This window comes from Hemitrygon akajei, chromosome 3 (genome assembly GCF_048418815.1).
Source record: "Hemitrygon akajei chromosome 3, sHemAka1.3, whole genome shotgun sequence".
NCBI classification, from domain to species: Eukaryota; Metazoa; Chordata; class Chondrichthyes; order Myliobatiformes; family Dasyatidae; genus Hemitrygon; species Hemitrygon akajei.
The window spans coordinates 35833962-35848349 of record NC_133126.1 but is presented as its reverse complement, the minus strand read 5'-3'; the positions used below and the strand labels follow the sequence as shown (position 1 = coordinate 35848349).

Below are 14388 nucleotides of genomic sequence, written 5' to 3'. Positions count from 1 at the left end.
GTGTATATATAATAGAAAACCTATTGCTTCTTAACCCTAAAAGTAAATCTTTACCTACTCCTAACACCTAGTGTTTTGTCATTCTGGATTACTAAAATCTTGCACACCTCATGCAGAGGTAACTGATATTGCAGATAGAATTGCACAGTTGCATTGTAATGGTCAAAACTTTGTACTTATTCAACAGATGCTCGCCATTTAGATAAATGTAAAGAATAGGTTAAAGACAAATCCGGATTTCTTTGAGGATGAGATTCATACAATAGTATCATATACAATAGGTGACAATCCTATAGATTTTTCTTTTTCTGGATCTCGTCTCCCAGTGCTATTGAGCGGGTTTTTCCAGAACTTAGAATGATGAATGAGCATAAATATTTCCATGTCAGGATGGTATGTGACTTAGAGGGGTACTGCCTCTGAATCAGTTCAATTCAATGTACCCTTGTCATTTGTGTTGATAAAGGTTAAGTGTTTGGAAGATGCTGTTTTTCTCAGCAATATTTGTTTTTTTTTTAAATCAAGAAAGCATAGTACAAATAAGGTTTGTGCAGTACATAATAAATGTAACAAATGTACAATTCACATCTATGAAAGAGATGCACCCATATTACAATCTTGCTTTGGTTGCCTCCCTGCCCTGACCTACCCCTCCCAATTCCCATCTCCAAGCCATCAATGCATTAGCAAAAAGGGTTAAACAGAACCTTTATCCCCACAGTGCTGCATTGGTATAGAGAAGCTGTATTTTTCTAACACATAAGTATGTTTACATGTCTGAGTTTGTAGAATTTTACTGGAGAATGCTGAAAGTCAGTGAGTTATGTGCAGAGGAAAGGAGAAAGGGATGAACCTTTAGTTTGCCTGAGAATTCTGAAAATATTCAAGAAAGGGTTCCCACACATTTTGGAACTTCATGTCCAAATTGAGAGTACAATAATGGATCTTCTGAAGGTATAGACTGGACATGACGTCGCTAAGCCACTGAGCATGGCTGGGCGGGGTAGCATCCCTCCACCTGAGCAAGACTGCGCACCTGGCCAAAATAGAGGCAAAAGACAATAAGTGATGTTTAGTCGGACTTAGGGAAGCCTCGCCCCTTTTGCATTTGTCACAGCAGGAATTAACATCTACGTAAATGCGAGATAATTTAGTTTTAGACATAATGGGCCCTGTGTACGAACTTGAACTGTAACAAGCAGTGGCGGGCACATAAAGAGGTTGAGTTAACTAACTTGAGAACTGAATCCAATACATCATCTGACAGTGAAAATTTTAAATCGTGCTCCCAGGCAGTTTTAATTTTGTCAAGGGGGGCTCGCCTCAGAACTGCTAGCTTGTCACAAATAGTAGATAATAGACCTTTGCGCAATGGATTCATGCAGAGAAGCATATCAACAACGTTTGTGTCGGGTGCCTCAGGGAAGTTTGATAACAAAGGGCTGATAAAATGTCTAATTTGCAAATATCTGAAAAAATGAGTGTTGGGCAAGTTAAACTTTGCAGACAATTGTTCAAATGATGCAAAGCAGTTGTCTATAAAAAGATCTTTAAAGCACCTGATGCTCTTTCTATACCAGTCTTGAAACGTCGGATCATGTATAGAAGGCTGAAAGAGGTGATTATGTAGAATAGGACTTGAAAGAGAGAAGCCATAGAGACCTTTCTGAACTGAACCCATACTCTCAGGGTGTGCCTGAGAACAGGATTAGCAATTGGTTTAGGTGTAAAAAAGGGGGTGCGGATCCAAGAAGGGCGGAAACAGAGAAATTCTTAATTAGAGTTCAGCTCCTTTGCCACCCACATTGGGCAGTCAGATTGGTTGTGGAAATGAGACCAAAAGATGATAGTGTATGTTAGCTGCCCAGTAATATAAGCAGAAATTGGGCAGAGGCATGCCCCCAACACTTTTAGATTTTTGAAGATGGACTTTATTCAGTCGGGGACACTTGCCCTTCCATAAGTAGGATGATATGACTGAGTCTAGCGAGAGAAGACTTTAGGAATGAAAATTGGTATGGATTGAAAAAGGTATAAAATTTAGGACATTTTGACGACATTAATTCGCGGCCCATCAGGGACATGGACGGGTGACCACTGTGCTTGGCTCTGTTTTGTATGATTTAACAAATTAATGAAATTTTCTTCTAAAAAATGCTTATAATTCCTTGTTACTGTGATGCCAAGGTAAGTAAATTGGTTATTCATTACCTTAAAAGGGAGGTTATGGAACTCTGAATCTTGTGCTTCTCCATTTATTGGAAATAGTTCACTCTTGTTTAAATTAAGTTTATATCCTGAAAACAGGCTAAATTTGTTAAGGAGTGAGAGCATGGGGGGGGGGGTAAGGAGGTGATCAGGTTTGATATAAAAAGTAAAAAATCGTCAGCATAAAGGGACACGAATATAACAGTTTAATCCACGTGATGAAACTTGGTCCAAAATCAAATTTTTCTAAAACAGCAAAGAGGTAATTTCATTCCACAAGGTCGAATGCTTTCTCTGCATCTAAGGAGATAACGCATTCAGGAATCCCAACTAAAGGTGAGTATAAGATATTTAAAAGATGGCATATGTTAAAAAAGGGAGGCGGTTTTTTTACAAAACCGGTTTGGTCTTCAGAAATAAGAGGGTAGGATGTTCTCCAATCTACAGGCCAGAACTTTAGCTAAGATTTTGACATCAATATTTAACAGAGAAATTGGCCTGTATGAGGAGCACTCTATTGGATCTTTGCCTCTCTTCACTAGAAGAATGGTGCATGCTTCATTAAATGATGCTGGCAGTTTATCTTGTTTAAACGAATCAGATAAAACCAAGGTTAGTTGAGGTGAGAGCAGTTACGAAAATGGTTTAAAGAATTCTACAGGGAACCCATTGGGTCCTGGAGATTTACCAGTCTGCAGTGACGAGACGGCTGAGGATATTTCCTCTAACGATATTGGCTCATTTAGTCTCATTTTGAGATCAGGAGAGAGCGTAGGGATATTTAAGCTATTTTTAAAAATTTGCAACCAAAATGTTACCATTTGGGGATTCAGAGGTGTAAAGTCGGAAGTAAAAGTTCCTGAATGTCATTGATTTCAGAGTGATTCGAGGTGATGCTTCCGTTTTCCATTCAAATTTTTGTGATGTGTTGTTTGGCTTTGAAGCCCCTTAATTGGTTGGCTAAAAATTTACCAGATTTGTCACCATGAATATAGAACCGGCTCTTGCTCTTCAAGATTTGGCGTTCAATTGGGTGAGTAGAAATAAGGTCAGATTTAGTTCCACTCATTTTTTGTACAGCTCTGGATTTTTAATTTGAGCATATTGTTGGTCTATTTCTTTGATTGGCCAGGTTAAGTCATTCTTTATGGTCCTTTCTTTTCATATTCGCAATGTAGGAAATTATTTGACCCCTGATGTATGCTTTCAAAGTGTCCCAAACAACCAGGCTTGAGGTTTCAGGTGACATATTGGTATTAAGGAAAAAGATTTTCTGGTCCTCCATAAATTTTATAAAGTCATTGTCTGGCAGTAAGGTCGAATTTAAACACCAATGCTTATTTATACGAGGAAGGCCAGAAAGAATTATAGACAGGACAACCAGAGCATGGTCTGATATCTCTGTGCTCTGATAAACACAGGAACAGCCCAATAGAATCAGCTGATTATCAATTAGAAAGAAGTCAATTCTAGAAAAGGTGTGATGGACGTGTGAGAAGAAAGAATATTCTCTCTTATTTAGGTGGAGAAAGCGCCATACATCAGAGATGCCATAGTTGGAGAGGAAGGACTGAATTAATGAGGCAGATTTGCTTAGTACTCTGGGAATAGGAGACGATCGATCCAGCACTGGATCTAACCAACAGTTGAAATCTCTGCTTAGTATGAGAGAGTATGAACCCAAATCAGGCAGTACAGAAAAAAAAAACGTTCAAAGAAGTCCACATCATCCGAGTTAGGAGCATATGTGTTAGCCAACACTACCAGTGTGTTATATAATTTTTCCGAGACAATGACAAAACAGCCGTTTGTATCTGACATTTTGTTGTGGAGCTCAAAGGGAACATTTTGATTTCTGAGAATTGAGACCCCCCTGGTTTTATCCTGAAAATTGGAGTGAAAGTGCTGCCCTGCCCATTGTGACATAAGACAGGAATTATCAGAACTGCGAATGCGTGTTTCTTGTAGAAATGCAGTTGCTGTGTTAAAGTGTTTGAGATATGAGAACACTTTCCTTTTAACAGGATGATTCAGCCCCTTGACGTTCCAGCTCACAATTTAACAGACTAACCAGCCTCCTTTAAAAAGGATACAGGTTGATAGGCATAAGCGGTGTCAAGTTTTCGGATATCAGCTCTAAGGCAAAAGTGTAATACAAAGATAAACAGGGCAGAAGTAAATCCTGTATAACAAGGACTTCTAAGGGTTCTTAAAACAAAACCAGCATTGGAGCACCCTCCCCCCACCCCCCAACCCACAACAAGACAGCTGCCAGAAAACATTTGAGCAAGCTCTTAATAACAATAATCATCCAACAGTACAACTTCCTGTCACGTGTAGCGTCTTCAACTCTGTTATGTTATTTAAAGGAAACAGTAAGCATTCAACACTCCTAAACTAACAATGTGCTTAGTGAGAGATAAAACAATTCCAAGGTTTATTAGACATGGCTCAAAAAATTGAACCGTAAAACAGAACTATAAACTGATATTTGAAATAAAAACAGACTTTACTCAGTGCTCTTCCCACGAAAGGTTGTAGAGTTCACTGAATTGGAGGTAAAAGGAAATACTCTCTTTCAGGAGCAGACTAAATGAGTATTATTCCACCTATCATGGCAGTCAGTACCTAACACGACCAAGTCAGACCAGACCTCACCATCCAAGCACTGGAAACGTTACCTGGCAGAGGGTATAGGAAAAAAATATTTTATGAAGAATCCAGTGCAGTGGGAGACTATCAATGTATCTCCGTGCTTCATCTACCGAGCATAGCCACTTCTTGTCACCTCTGGGAAGTGTAATGCGGAGCCGTGCAGGGTATAGAAGGGAAGGCCTGAGTCCTCTGTTGTATAGCTCCATCATTACTTCTCTGTACTTGGCTCGCAGGCTCAGAACTTAAGGAGAACAGTCCTCCACAACCTGAATCTGCTGGCCGCGGTATTCTAACTTCCTTCTCTGGCAGGCCTCCCTAACCAGGAGATCTTTAATCTGGTAGCGGTAAAGTCAAAGAATAACTGGGCGCGGTCTCTGTCCTGGGGCTGGTTTAGCTGCTAGTGAATGGTGGGCTCTATCAATCTCCCTCAGGGATGGGAGCATCTCCTTCCCAAAGATCTCACAAAGCAGACTGGAAAAAAGTTCAGAAGGACGCCTGCCTTCAATAGATTTGGGCAGGCCCAGGACGCGTTGGGTCTGCCGTCTGCTCCGGCCCTCCAAGTTAGTAACTTTAGCCATTAGCTTGGTATTGTTTTCACGTAAGCTGGAGATGTTTTCCAGCTCACTGACACACTGGCTCAGGTCATCCATAGCGAGCTCGGAAGAGGGTAAGCGATGGCCATGGTCCTCCACTTTGCATTGGATTTAATCAAGTTCCGTTTCCAGCAGGCTGGAAGAAGATTTAAATTTGGCCGCTAATGCCACGCGGTGTTGGTCTAGTAGCGCTGAGATAGCCTCTACTGTCAGGACAGCCGCCGAATCATCTTTGTTCCCAGATTTAGTACTCTTTGAGGTCATTGTGGAGCGAGTAAAGTCGCAGGCAGGGGGAAGGGCAAAAAAGTCGCAACAGTTTGGTATGAGAAAAGGGGGAAGGAGGAGTGTGAAAATAGAAAGTAGGATGGAGTGCATGTTCTCTGCGACTACTCCATTTGGCTGCCAACCGCAAGTCCTAGAAGATGCTGTTTGAGTAACTATTTTGTAGATGGTTCATACTCAAGCCATTGACCCTGTTCTCACTACAACTATCAGACAAGAGGTATAGAGACCTTGGGTTCTACACCACCACGTTCAGGAAAAGTTATTACCCTACAACCATCAGGCTCCAAAGCCATCCTGAACTAACCTCATTCACCATTTGTCTGATCTGCTTCTAAAGCCTACAGCCTCACTTTCAAGGACATTTTACAACTTGTTATCAGTATTATTTATATGCATAGTTCTGTTTTTTGTACATATCAGACTTTATGTTTAGTGTTTTGTAAAATTATATTCTATTTCCCCCCTATAAATGACTATAAAAAATAAATCAAGGTAATATATGATAACATAAATTGTGTGCTAGAGGTGCAGGAAATGAATATTCAGAATTGCTAATAGTATGCCATTCAAACACAGTGCTTTGACCTGAATGTAAACAAGAAAAAGTCTGGAGTTGCTTGAAATCCAAGCACCACACACCAAATACTGGAGTTCAGCAGGACAAAAGAGTAAACAATTGACATTTTTTTCCGAGACCCTTCATCAGGACTGGGGGAAAACATCAGAAGTCAGAGCAAGGTGGGGAGGGGGTGAGCTCTCAACAAGGCCCTCTAGAATTTAGAGTTTACTTATGTAGTCAAAATCTCCTGGTGAATCCTACCATACAATCAACCTTATTGTACATTACTGTATAGCCTTCTTGCTCTGACTTTTTTCCACCCCATCTCCCACCTTTTTACTCTGACTTTATCTTTTTTCCCAGTCGTGATGAAGACTATGGCCCAAAAACATCAACTGTGTATGCTTTTCCATAGATACTACCTGGCCTGCTGAGTTCCTCCAGCATTTTGTGTTTGTTGCTTTGTCCTGACTATGTTGAGTTTGATGATAATTGTTGTTGCAGTCAGCCTGGTAAGTAGAGACTATTCTACCAGACTTCTGATTTGTTCCTTGAAGATTGAGGCAAAATCCTATATGGGTTTATTCAGTAAACTTAGATTACATAGAGTCAGACTGAATATGTTGACAATGGTTATTGGAACAAAAAAACACAAATGGGAATACAGTAAATAGATCCTTCTAAGCGTGTAGGTTGTTACTAGTGACAAAGGGTTTCGGCCCAAAACATTGACTGTATTTTTTTTCCATAGATGCTGCCTGACCTGCTGAGTTCCTCCAGGATTTTTTGTATGTTGCTCAGATTTCCATCAGCTGCAGATTTTCTCTTGTTTGAGGTTCTGTAGGTGCTTGAGCCTCAGCTTTTCACAATCTATGAACAATTTCACAAATGGGACCAAAGGTTATGTTTCTATACCAGGTCTTAGTGGGGGTTACGATCTACTGCTTGGACAATTTAAGCACCAATCCAGATAGGCTGGGGGCTCCTCTATCTGCAAAACTGAGACTGGCCCCGGCTGCTGTGGTTTGTGTCTGCTAACTTTGTGGCGATTTGATGAACTGGGCTGCTCCGGGGATTTGGATGTAAGGACTCAATTTTGTTCGGAATGCTGCTGTTGCTCACTTGTTTGCATGATTTGATTTTTTTCTCCTCCTCTTGCTGCACATTCAGGGTTGGTCTTTATTTTTTCAAGTTCTTCTAGGTTCCTTGCTTTGCAACTGCTTGTAAGCAAACAGATCTCTGTTGTATAATTTATACATTCTTTGAGCATAAATGTACTTTGAAACAATAGAGGGAACTCTAAGCTTGCAGATAGTTATGGATAAAGATATGACTGGAACTTGGGGTGGGGGGTGGACGGGGAGGGAGTGCCACTAACATGTTGGGGGGTGGACGGGGAGGGAGTGCTACTACCGTGTTAGGGAGTGACTGTGGGAAGTAAATTGAAAGCAGCTGTCATTGGGCAAGTTAACATCCGAGAGGTGGAAGTCAGTTAAACTGGTCAGAATTCACAAACCACCTGTTTATTTGAGGGTGGCAGACAGGGATGGCAAGATTCAGGAAACTTAGATGATGAAGATAATATGATAGAGTATAAACTTGTACAGAGCACAGTAAAGATTTGCCAGATTGATTGCTGGAATGTTTGGTTTATCACACGAAGTAAGATTAACCAGAGTGTACCTGTAGTCTATAGATTTTAGACAGATGTTCTCATTGAAACATACTGAATTCTTACAAGAGATTCTGCAGATGCTGGATATCTTGAGAAGCACACACAAAATGCTGGAGGAACTCAGCAAGTCATGCAGCATGGAGGGGTTGGCGTTTTGAGCCAAGCCCCTTCATCAGGACCAGAAAGGAAGAGGGCAAATGCCAGAATAAGGTGGGGGGAGGGGGGAAAAACCAGTTGGTTGAGGTGTGTTGAAGAAAGAAGTTGGGAGGTGAAAGATGGAAGAGGTCAACAGCTGAAGGAATCTGATAGGAAAGGACAGTTGGACCATGGAGGAAAGGGAAGGAGCATAACCATAGGGACGTGATGGGCGGTTGAGGAGAACAGAAGGGGTGACAGGATAACCAAAATGAAGAGTGGTAAAATAGGAGGGGGAGGGGAGAAATGTCAAAAAATGACTAAAACTAATGTTCATCCTATCAGTTTGGAGGCTATTCAGATGGAATATGGAGTGTTGTTCCTCCAACCTGACTGGTCTCATCATGACAGTAGAGGAAGCCATGGACAGGCATGTCAGAATGGGAATGGGAAGCGACCAGGAGATCCTGTTTTTTGTGACAGGCAGAGCAAAGGTGTTCAACAAAAGCAGTCTCCCAACCACCACCCCCCCCCCCCCCATCAACATTGGATCTCACTGATGTACAGGAGGAGATCACACAGAGTACTAGATACAATGGATGACCTTGACCAACTTGCAGGTGAAGTACCACCTCATCTGGATGAACTGTTTGGGGCCATGAACAGTGGTGAGGGAGGAGGTGTAGGTGCAGGTGTAGCACTTGCCATACTTGCAGGGATAAGTGCCAAGAGGGAGCACTGGAGGGGAATCAGTGGACAAGGATCCCTACAGAAAGTGGAGACGGAGGTGTTTGGATGGAAAGATATGTTTAATGGTAGGATTCCATTGGAAGTGGTGGATTAGAGCATGATGTGCTGTAGCTAAAGACAAGGGAAGCCTATCTGTGTAATAAGTAGCGAGAGGATGAGGTGTGGGAAATGGAGGAGATGCAAGTGAGTGCTGCATTGATGGTGGAAGGGAAACCTTGTTCTCTGACCAAAATCTCAGATGTTATAGAATGGAAATCCTTACTCTGAGGAAAAGAGAATAGCACTTTTACAAGTGAATGGGTGGGAAAAGGTAAACCTACTATGCCAATAATTTTGTGAAATATGTCAGTGGATAGTCTGCCCCCAGAAATGGAGACAGATCAAGAAAGGAGAGAAAAGTGTCAGATGGACCAAAGTAAACTTGAGGTGGAGTTTGGAAGCAAAGTTGATGAAATTGATGAGATCAGCATTGGTGTAGGAAGCAGCAACAATGCAGTCATCAATGTTGTAGAGAGATTCTTAGACTATGAAATCTTCATTTATCCCTCTATCTGGTTTAATGCCTGGAATGAGTCATTTGTGATAGAATTGAAGAGTTTTTTACTCACAAGTACTAAATATTTGATAGTTTTCTATCCAGGAAGGTTGTGGAGACTGAATAGTAAATGTTAGCAGATCTGCTAGGAACAACTTTGTTGTATTTGAATAACATTTAAAATCCCATTGACCCTTGTCTGAACAAGGGTCAACAGGATTTTAGTTATTAAGGGAAAGAATTCTGAGATAAATGATCAGCTATGACCTTACAGATGGCAGAGCAGACACGAGTCAAAAGGCCTACTTCTGCTTCTACTTATTTTCTTGTGTCAAGGCTATTGGTTGAATAATAGATACACACATGTGGTATTCACAAAGGTTTCCCCCTCATCAGAGAACCCACTCCTGTGGATTAACCACGTGACAATCACACTTTGTAGTTGAATGGAAACAAACTCACCCTCACAGGCTATTTGGAGAGAGAGTCCAATTAGTGATCTCTTTGTCACTAGGTTTCTTTTATTTCAAACCTTCCTCTCCTCTCTCTCTGCAAACTTCTTCTAGTTGCAGCACTCGTGAGAGTTATTTATCAATACTCTGGTTCGATCTCAACTCACCCCTTTTGGGCTACTGGAAATTTAAACCAGCAACCGACTCACTGGTGTCATTCATTGACTGAACCATCTTGACTCTGACTGTGTGCCTGTGACTGTCCTTGTAAAAAGTAAACAAGCTGTAGAGAAATCATAACATCGATTGTCCATCAAATAACTCCACCTCTGTCACCATAGTAACCAAGCAACTCTGCAGTCAGCAGAAATCCAACAGTGTCCAAAAGTCAGTCTCATTCTCTCAGTGTTTTAAAGTGACAGTCCATAGGGAAAATGAACCCTAGGGGTACATAATAATGGCAACAGTTGAATGACATCATTTCTCTTGCTATACTCAATGAACCTCTTTCTGTACCCAGGCTGCATTAAGCTTGGGTCTGATTTATTTGGTATCCCTCAGTGCCACGAAACATGTTTGCCTATTTACATACTGCTAGGGTTAGGGTCATCAGAGATTTGAATGTAAACTAATTCCTGACTGGCCCACAGCAGAAACAAACTGATTAATCCAGTTATTTTGGAGGTCTTGGCACTATAAGAATAGATACTGAAAAAAAATTCAATTGAACAGAGGAGGAAAAATTTTGTGGTTAGCTTCATTACTGATAGCTTAATCTGACAAAACAGTAATAACGTCACAAATTTGAGTAACATAAAAATCACAAATTTACACATTTGCTTCCATTTCTCTTCTCGTCCCCCACCCCAGCTCTTTTTATTCTGGTGTCTTCCCCTTTTCTTTCTATTCCTGAAGGGTCTCAGTCCAAAACATCATCTGTTTATTCATTTCCATTGATGCTACCTGACTTGAGTTCCTCCAGCATTTTAAGTGTTGCTTTGGATTTCCAACATCTGCAGAATTTCTCATGTTTAAAATTTGCCTAGTATCTTTCACATTCTTAAATTGTGTCAAGGATACGAAAAAGCGTTACAGAATTCACCTAACTTAAGTAACTTACTAAATGACATTATGCAAAGTAAACATTAAAACTAATATGCAAAACATGCATTACCTTCAAATAAAGCAAGATAGCCATAGCTTCAAGTTGCTTTAACCTTTCTCTTTCCAAAATACATGGCATCGGCATCCTGAATCATGAAAAATTGCCAACAAATTGTAAGAAAAGAACAAAACTGTTCATACTATTGTGATGTAGGCAAATCTCATTGGATGTTTTAACTGGCATTATCCAGGGGCATTAAAAAAATCTACTTCGGCATGCTTAGATTAATTGAGGATACACCACATCATGAATATTCTAATTACATTATAGTTTATTACCATGCTGCTAAGCAGAGCAGAATCCATTTAGTGCCATGAATATATCTGCTATTAATTGGTATTTTAAAGGCAATTATCAAAAATGCTAGAAATACTGACAGACCAAACAGCAGCTGTGGAAAGAGAAACAGCAGTTAACACTTCAGAATGAAAATATTAATCATGTTTCTCTTTCTACAGTGCTGCTTGAGTGCTTACAGCTTTCCCCCATTTTTACTTTGAAATTAACGTGGAAAATGTTACTGCTTACAATAATCTAGAGTTATGTTAGAGATCAGCTTGCCTGATTTCAACATGGATTTATTTGGCCAGTGTGAAATTACTCACTTTTAAAGTCATCTTGAAACGTTATGTTAAAACTTAGTGAATTCATTGTTAAATATTTTGCTGAGTTCCAAAAGAAGCAGCTGATAGCCGTAAGATATTGCACGGTGGTCAGCAGCACAGGAGCGCCGCAGGGAACCGTACTCTCTCCGGTCCTGTTCACCCTGTACACATCAGACTTCCAATATAACTCGGAGTCCTGCCATGTGCAGAAGTTCACTGATGACACGGCCATAGTGGGGTGTGTCAGGAATGGACAGGAGGAGGAATATAGGAAACTGATACAGGACTTTGTGATATGGTGCAACTCAAACTACCTGCGTCTCAATATCACCAAGACCAAGGAGATGGTGGTGGACTTTAGGAGATCTAGGCCTCATATGGAGCCAGTGATCATTAATGGAGAATGTGTGGAGCAGGTTAAGACCTACAAGTATCTGGGAGTACAGTTAGACGAGAAGCTAGACTGGACTGCCAACACAGATGCCTTGTGCAGGAAGGCACAGAGTCGACTGTACTTCCTTAGAAGGTTGGCGTCATTCAATGTCTGTAGTGAGATGCTGAAGATGTTCTATAGGTCAGTTGTGGAGAGCGCCCTCTTCTTTGTGGTGGCGTGTTGGGGAGGCAGCATTAAGAAGAGGGACGCCTCACGTCTTAATAAGCTGGTAAGGAAGGCGGGCTCTGTCGTGGGCAAAGTACTGGAGAGTTTAACATCGGTAGCTGAGCGAAGGGCGCTGAGTAGGCTACGGTCAATTATGGAAAACTCTGAACATCCTCTACATAGCACCATCCAGAGACAGAGAAGCAGTTTCAGCGACAGGTTACTATCAATGCAATGCTCCTCAGACAGGATGAAGAGGTCAATACTCCCCAATGCCATTAGGCTTTACAATTCAACCGCCAGGACTTAAGAACTTTTTAAAAGCTATTATTAATGCTTTTTGAGATAGTGATTTAGATGCATATCATATTTTTTTACTGAGTTAAGTATTGTATGTAATTAGTTTTGCTACAACAAATGTATGGGACATTGGAAAAAAGTTGAATTTCCCCATGGGGATGAATAAAGTATCTATCTATCTAATCCAAAAGACTGCGATTGATGCAATCATGAAAAAGTCATGCCAGCGGCTCCACTTCATTAATTGAGGAGATTTGGTATGTCATCAAATTTCAACATGTATATGCTGGAGAGCATTCTGACTGGGTGCATCACCACCTGGTATGGAGACTCTAATGTGCAGGGTCAAAAGAGGCTGCAGAGGAGGTTGTAGACTAACATGGCTTCATCCCCACCACCGAGGACATTCACTAGCGATATTCACTATTAAAGATGTTAATCATCCAGGACAAACCCTCTTCTCGTTTCCACTATCAGGAAAGAGGTATGAGAGCCTCAAGCCCCATACTCAATATTTTAGGAAAAACAACCTCACCGCCACCATCAGAATTCTGATTAGTCCATGAACCCTTGAATATTCTTCCTCTTATGGACTACTTTTTGTAACAGTAATTTATGTTTTGCACTGTACTGGTGCTGTAAAACAAGACATCTCAGTGATAATGAACCCAATTCTGATTCTGAGATATTCCTAAGAAACAATGAATCACTATGAATTCACAATCATGGCACTTGCTTTTGCATCATATAATCAATACATTTTGAAACTGTTTGAAGTTGGGGACACCAATAATAAATTGTAATAGTTATACCACAGTCAACCATTTAATAATTTGTTTTTCAGAAAGGTATTCTTTATATTACCCAATGTACCTCTAATGCAGATACTGAATATTGTTGACAACGTGCACTATTACACCAATAAAATCTTTGCACTGTAATAGATTTAGTTGGTCTTCCATATAGAATATGGCTCTTCAAAACATTTAGCCTAATATAGGAAAGGGACCATGTGGCAGGGACCAGAGTTGAAAGCTATATCACCAGATTCACCTAAAGACAGATCTCTGTTATATAATAAGATGATGAAAAGGTGGGAGCAGATATTGTGATTTGCAAAACAGCCTAATTGTTAATTCTGCCACAGAACACTACAGAGACTTGGAAAAAAATGGAGTAAAGATCCTTTTCAAGATTTAAATTTGTTTTTCATTATCAAAAATTCTTATTAATGTCTTCTGATTTTAACTCTGAGCCCCACCATGCTATGCTACTAAAGAGCTGATAAACTCTACTGATAGTTTCTTCATAAAAAGGAATTGTCAAAATACATTGATTAATTATAGTAAATTATACCTACCAGTCCGCTTTTCAAATTCTTAATTCTCTGTACTAACACCTTGTCAGCTACCAGCCAGGCCCAGGTTGGAGCATACTGCCACAGGTAAACATAAAGCAGCATTGGCTGCTCTGAAATCCACACCTCCTTTAATTCGTTTGCCATTCCAACTAATATCAGTCGAGCACAACGGGCTGTTGGCATTTTGCGGGTTTGTACTGAACTCTCAGCTGTCATCTAAAGAAAGCACAAAGACACAGCAAAAATGCAGTAGAATAATCCATATTTCCCTGTACAGTATTTAAACATGCCAGGCAACTGATCAGTGTCTCAAATGAAAGTGGGGATTCAAAAGACAACATTGAACAATGTATCTAACTGGGTTTTTTGTCAGTTTTCCTTATCTTTATTTTAATTCACTGTTCCTGAATCAAGATAATACTTACTTGCCTAGTACTTTGAACTACATCTGTATTTTCAATAACATGAACATTGTAAACACTGAGTTTTATTTGAAAGAATGGTTAATGCAGT

General features: G+C 40.4%; 1 protein-coding gene across 1 annotated transcript in view; it reads right to left on the bottom strand.

The window, feature by feature from the left end:
- Window positions 1-66: 66 nt before the first annotated feature.
- The window catches only part of dhrs7 (dehydrogenase/reductase (SDR family) member 7), a 43483-nt gene continuing 29161 nt past the window's right edge, over window positions 67-14388 (bottom strand). Inside the window, exons 7-9 of the mRNA XM_073039556.1 lie at window positions 13876-14091; window positions 11022-11097; window positions 67-1036 (exon numbers count right to left, since the gene is read on the bottom strand). Of these exons, the coding sequence (XP_072895657.1) occupies window positions 11050-11097; window positions 13876-14091 (264 nt within the window). The 3' untranslated portion in view covers window positions 67-1036; window positions 11022-11049. The remainder of the gene's footprint in view (window positions 1037-11021; window positions 11098-13875; window positions 14092-14388) is intronic.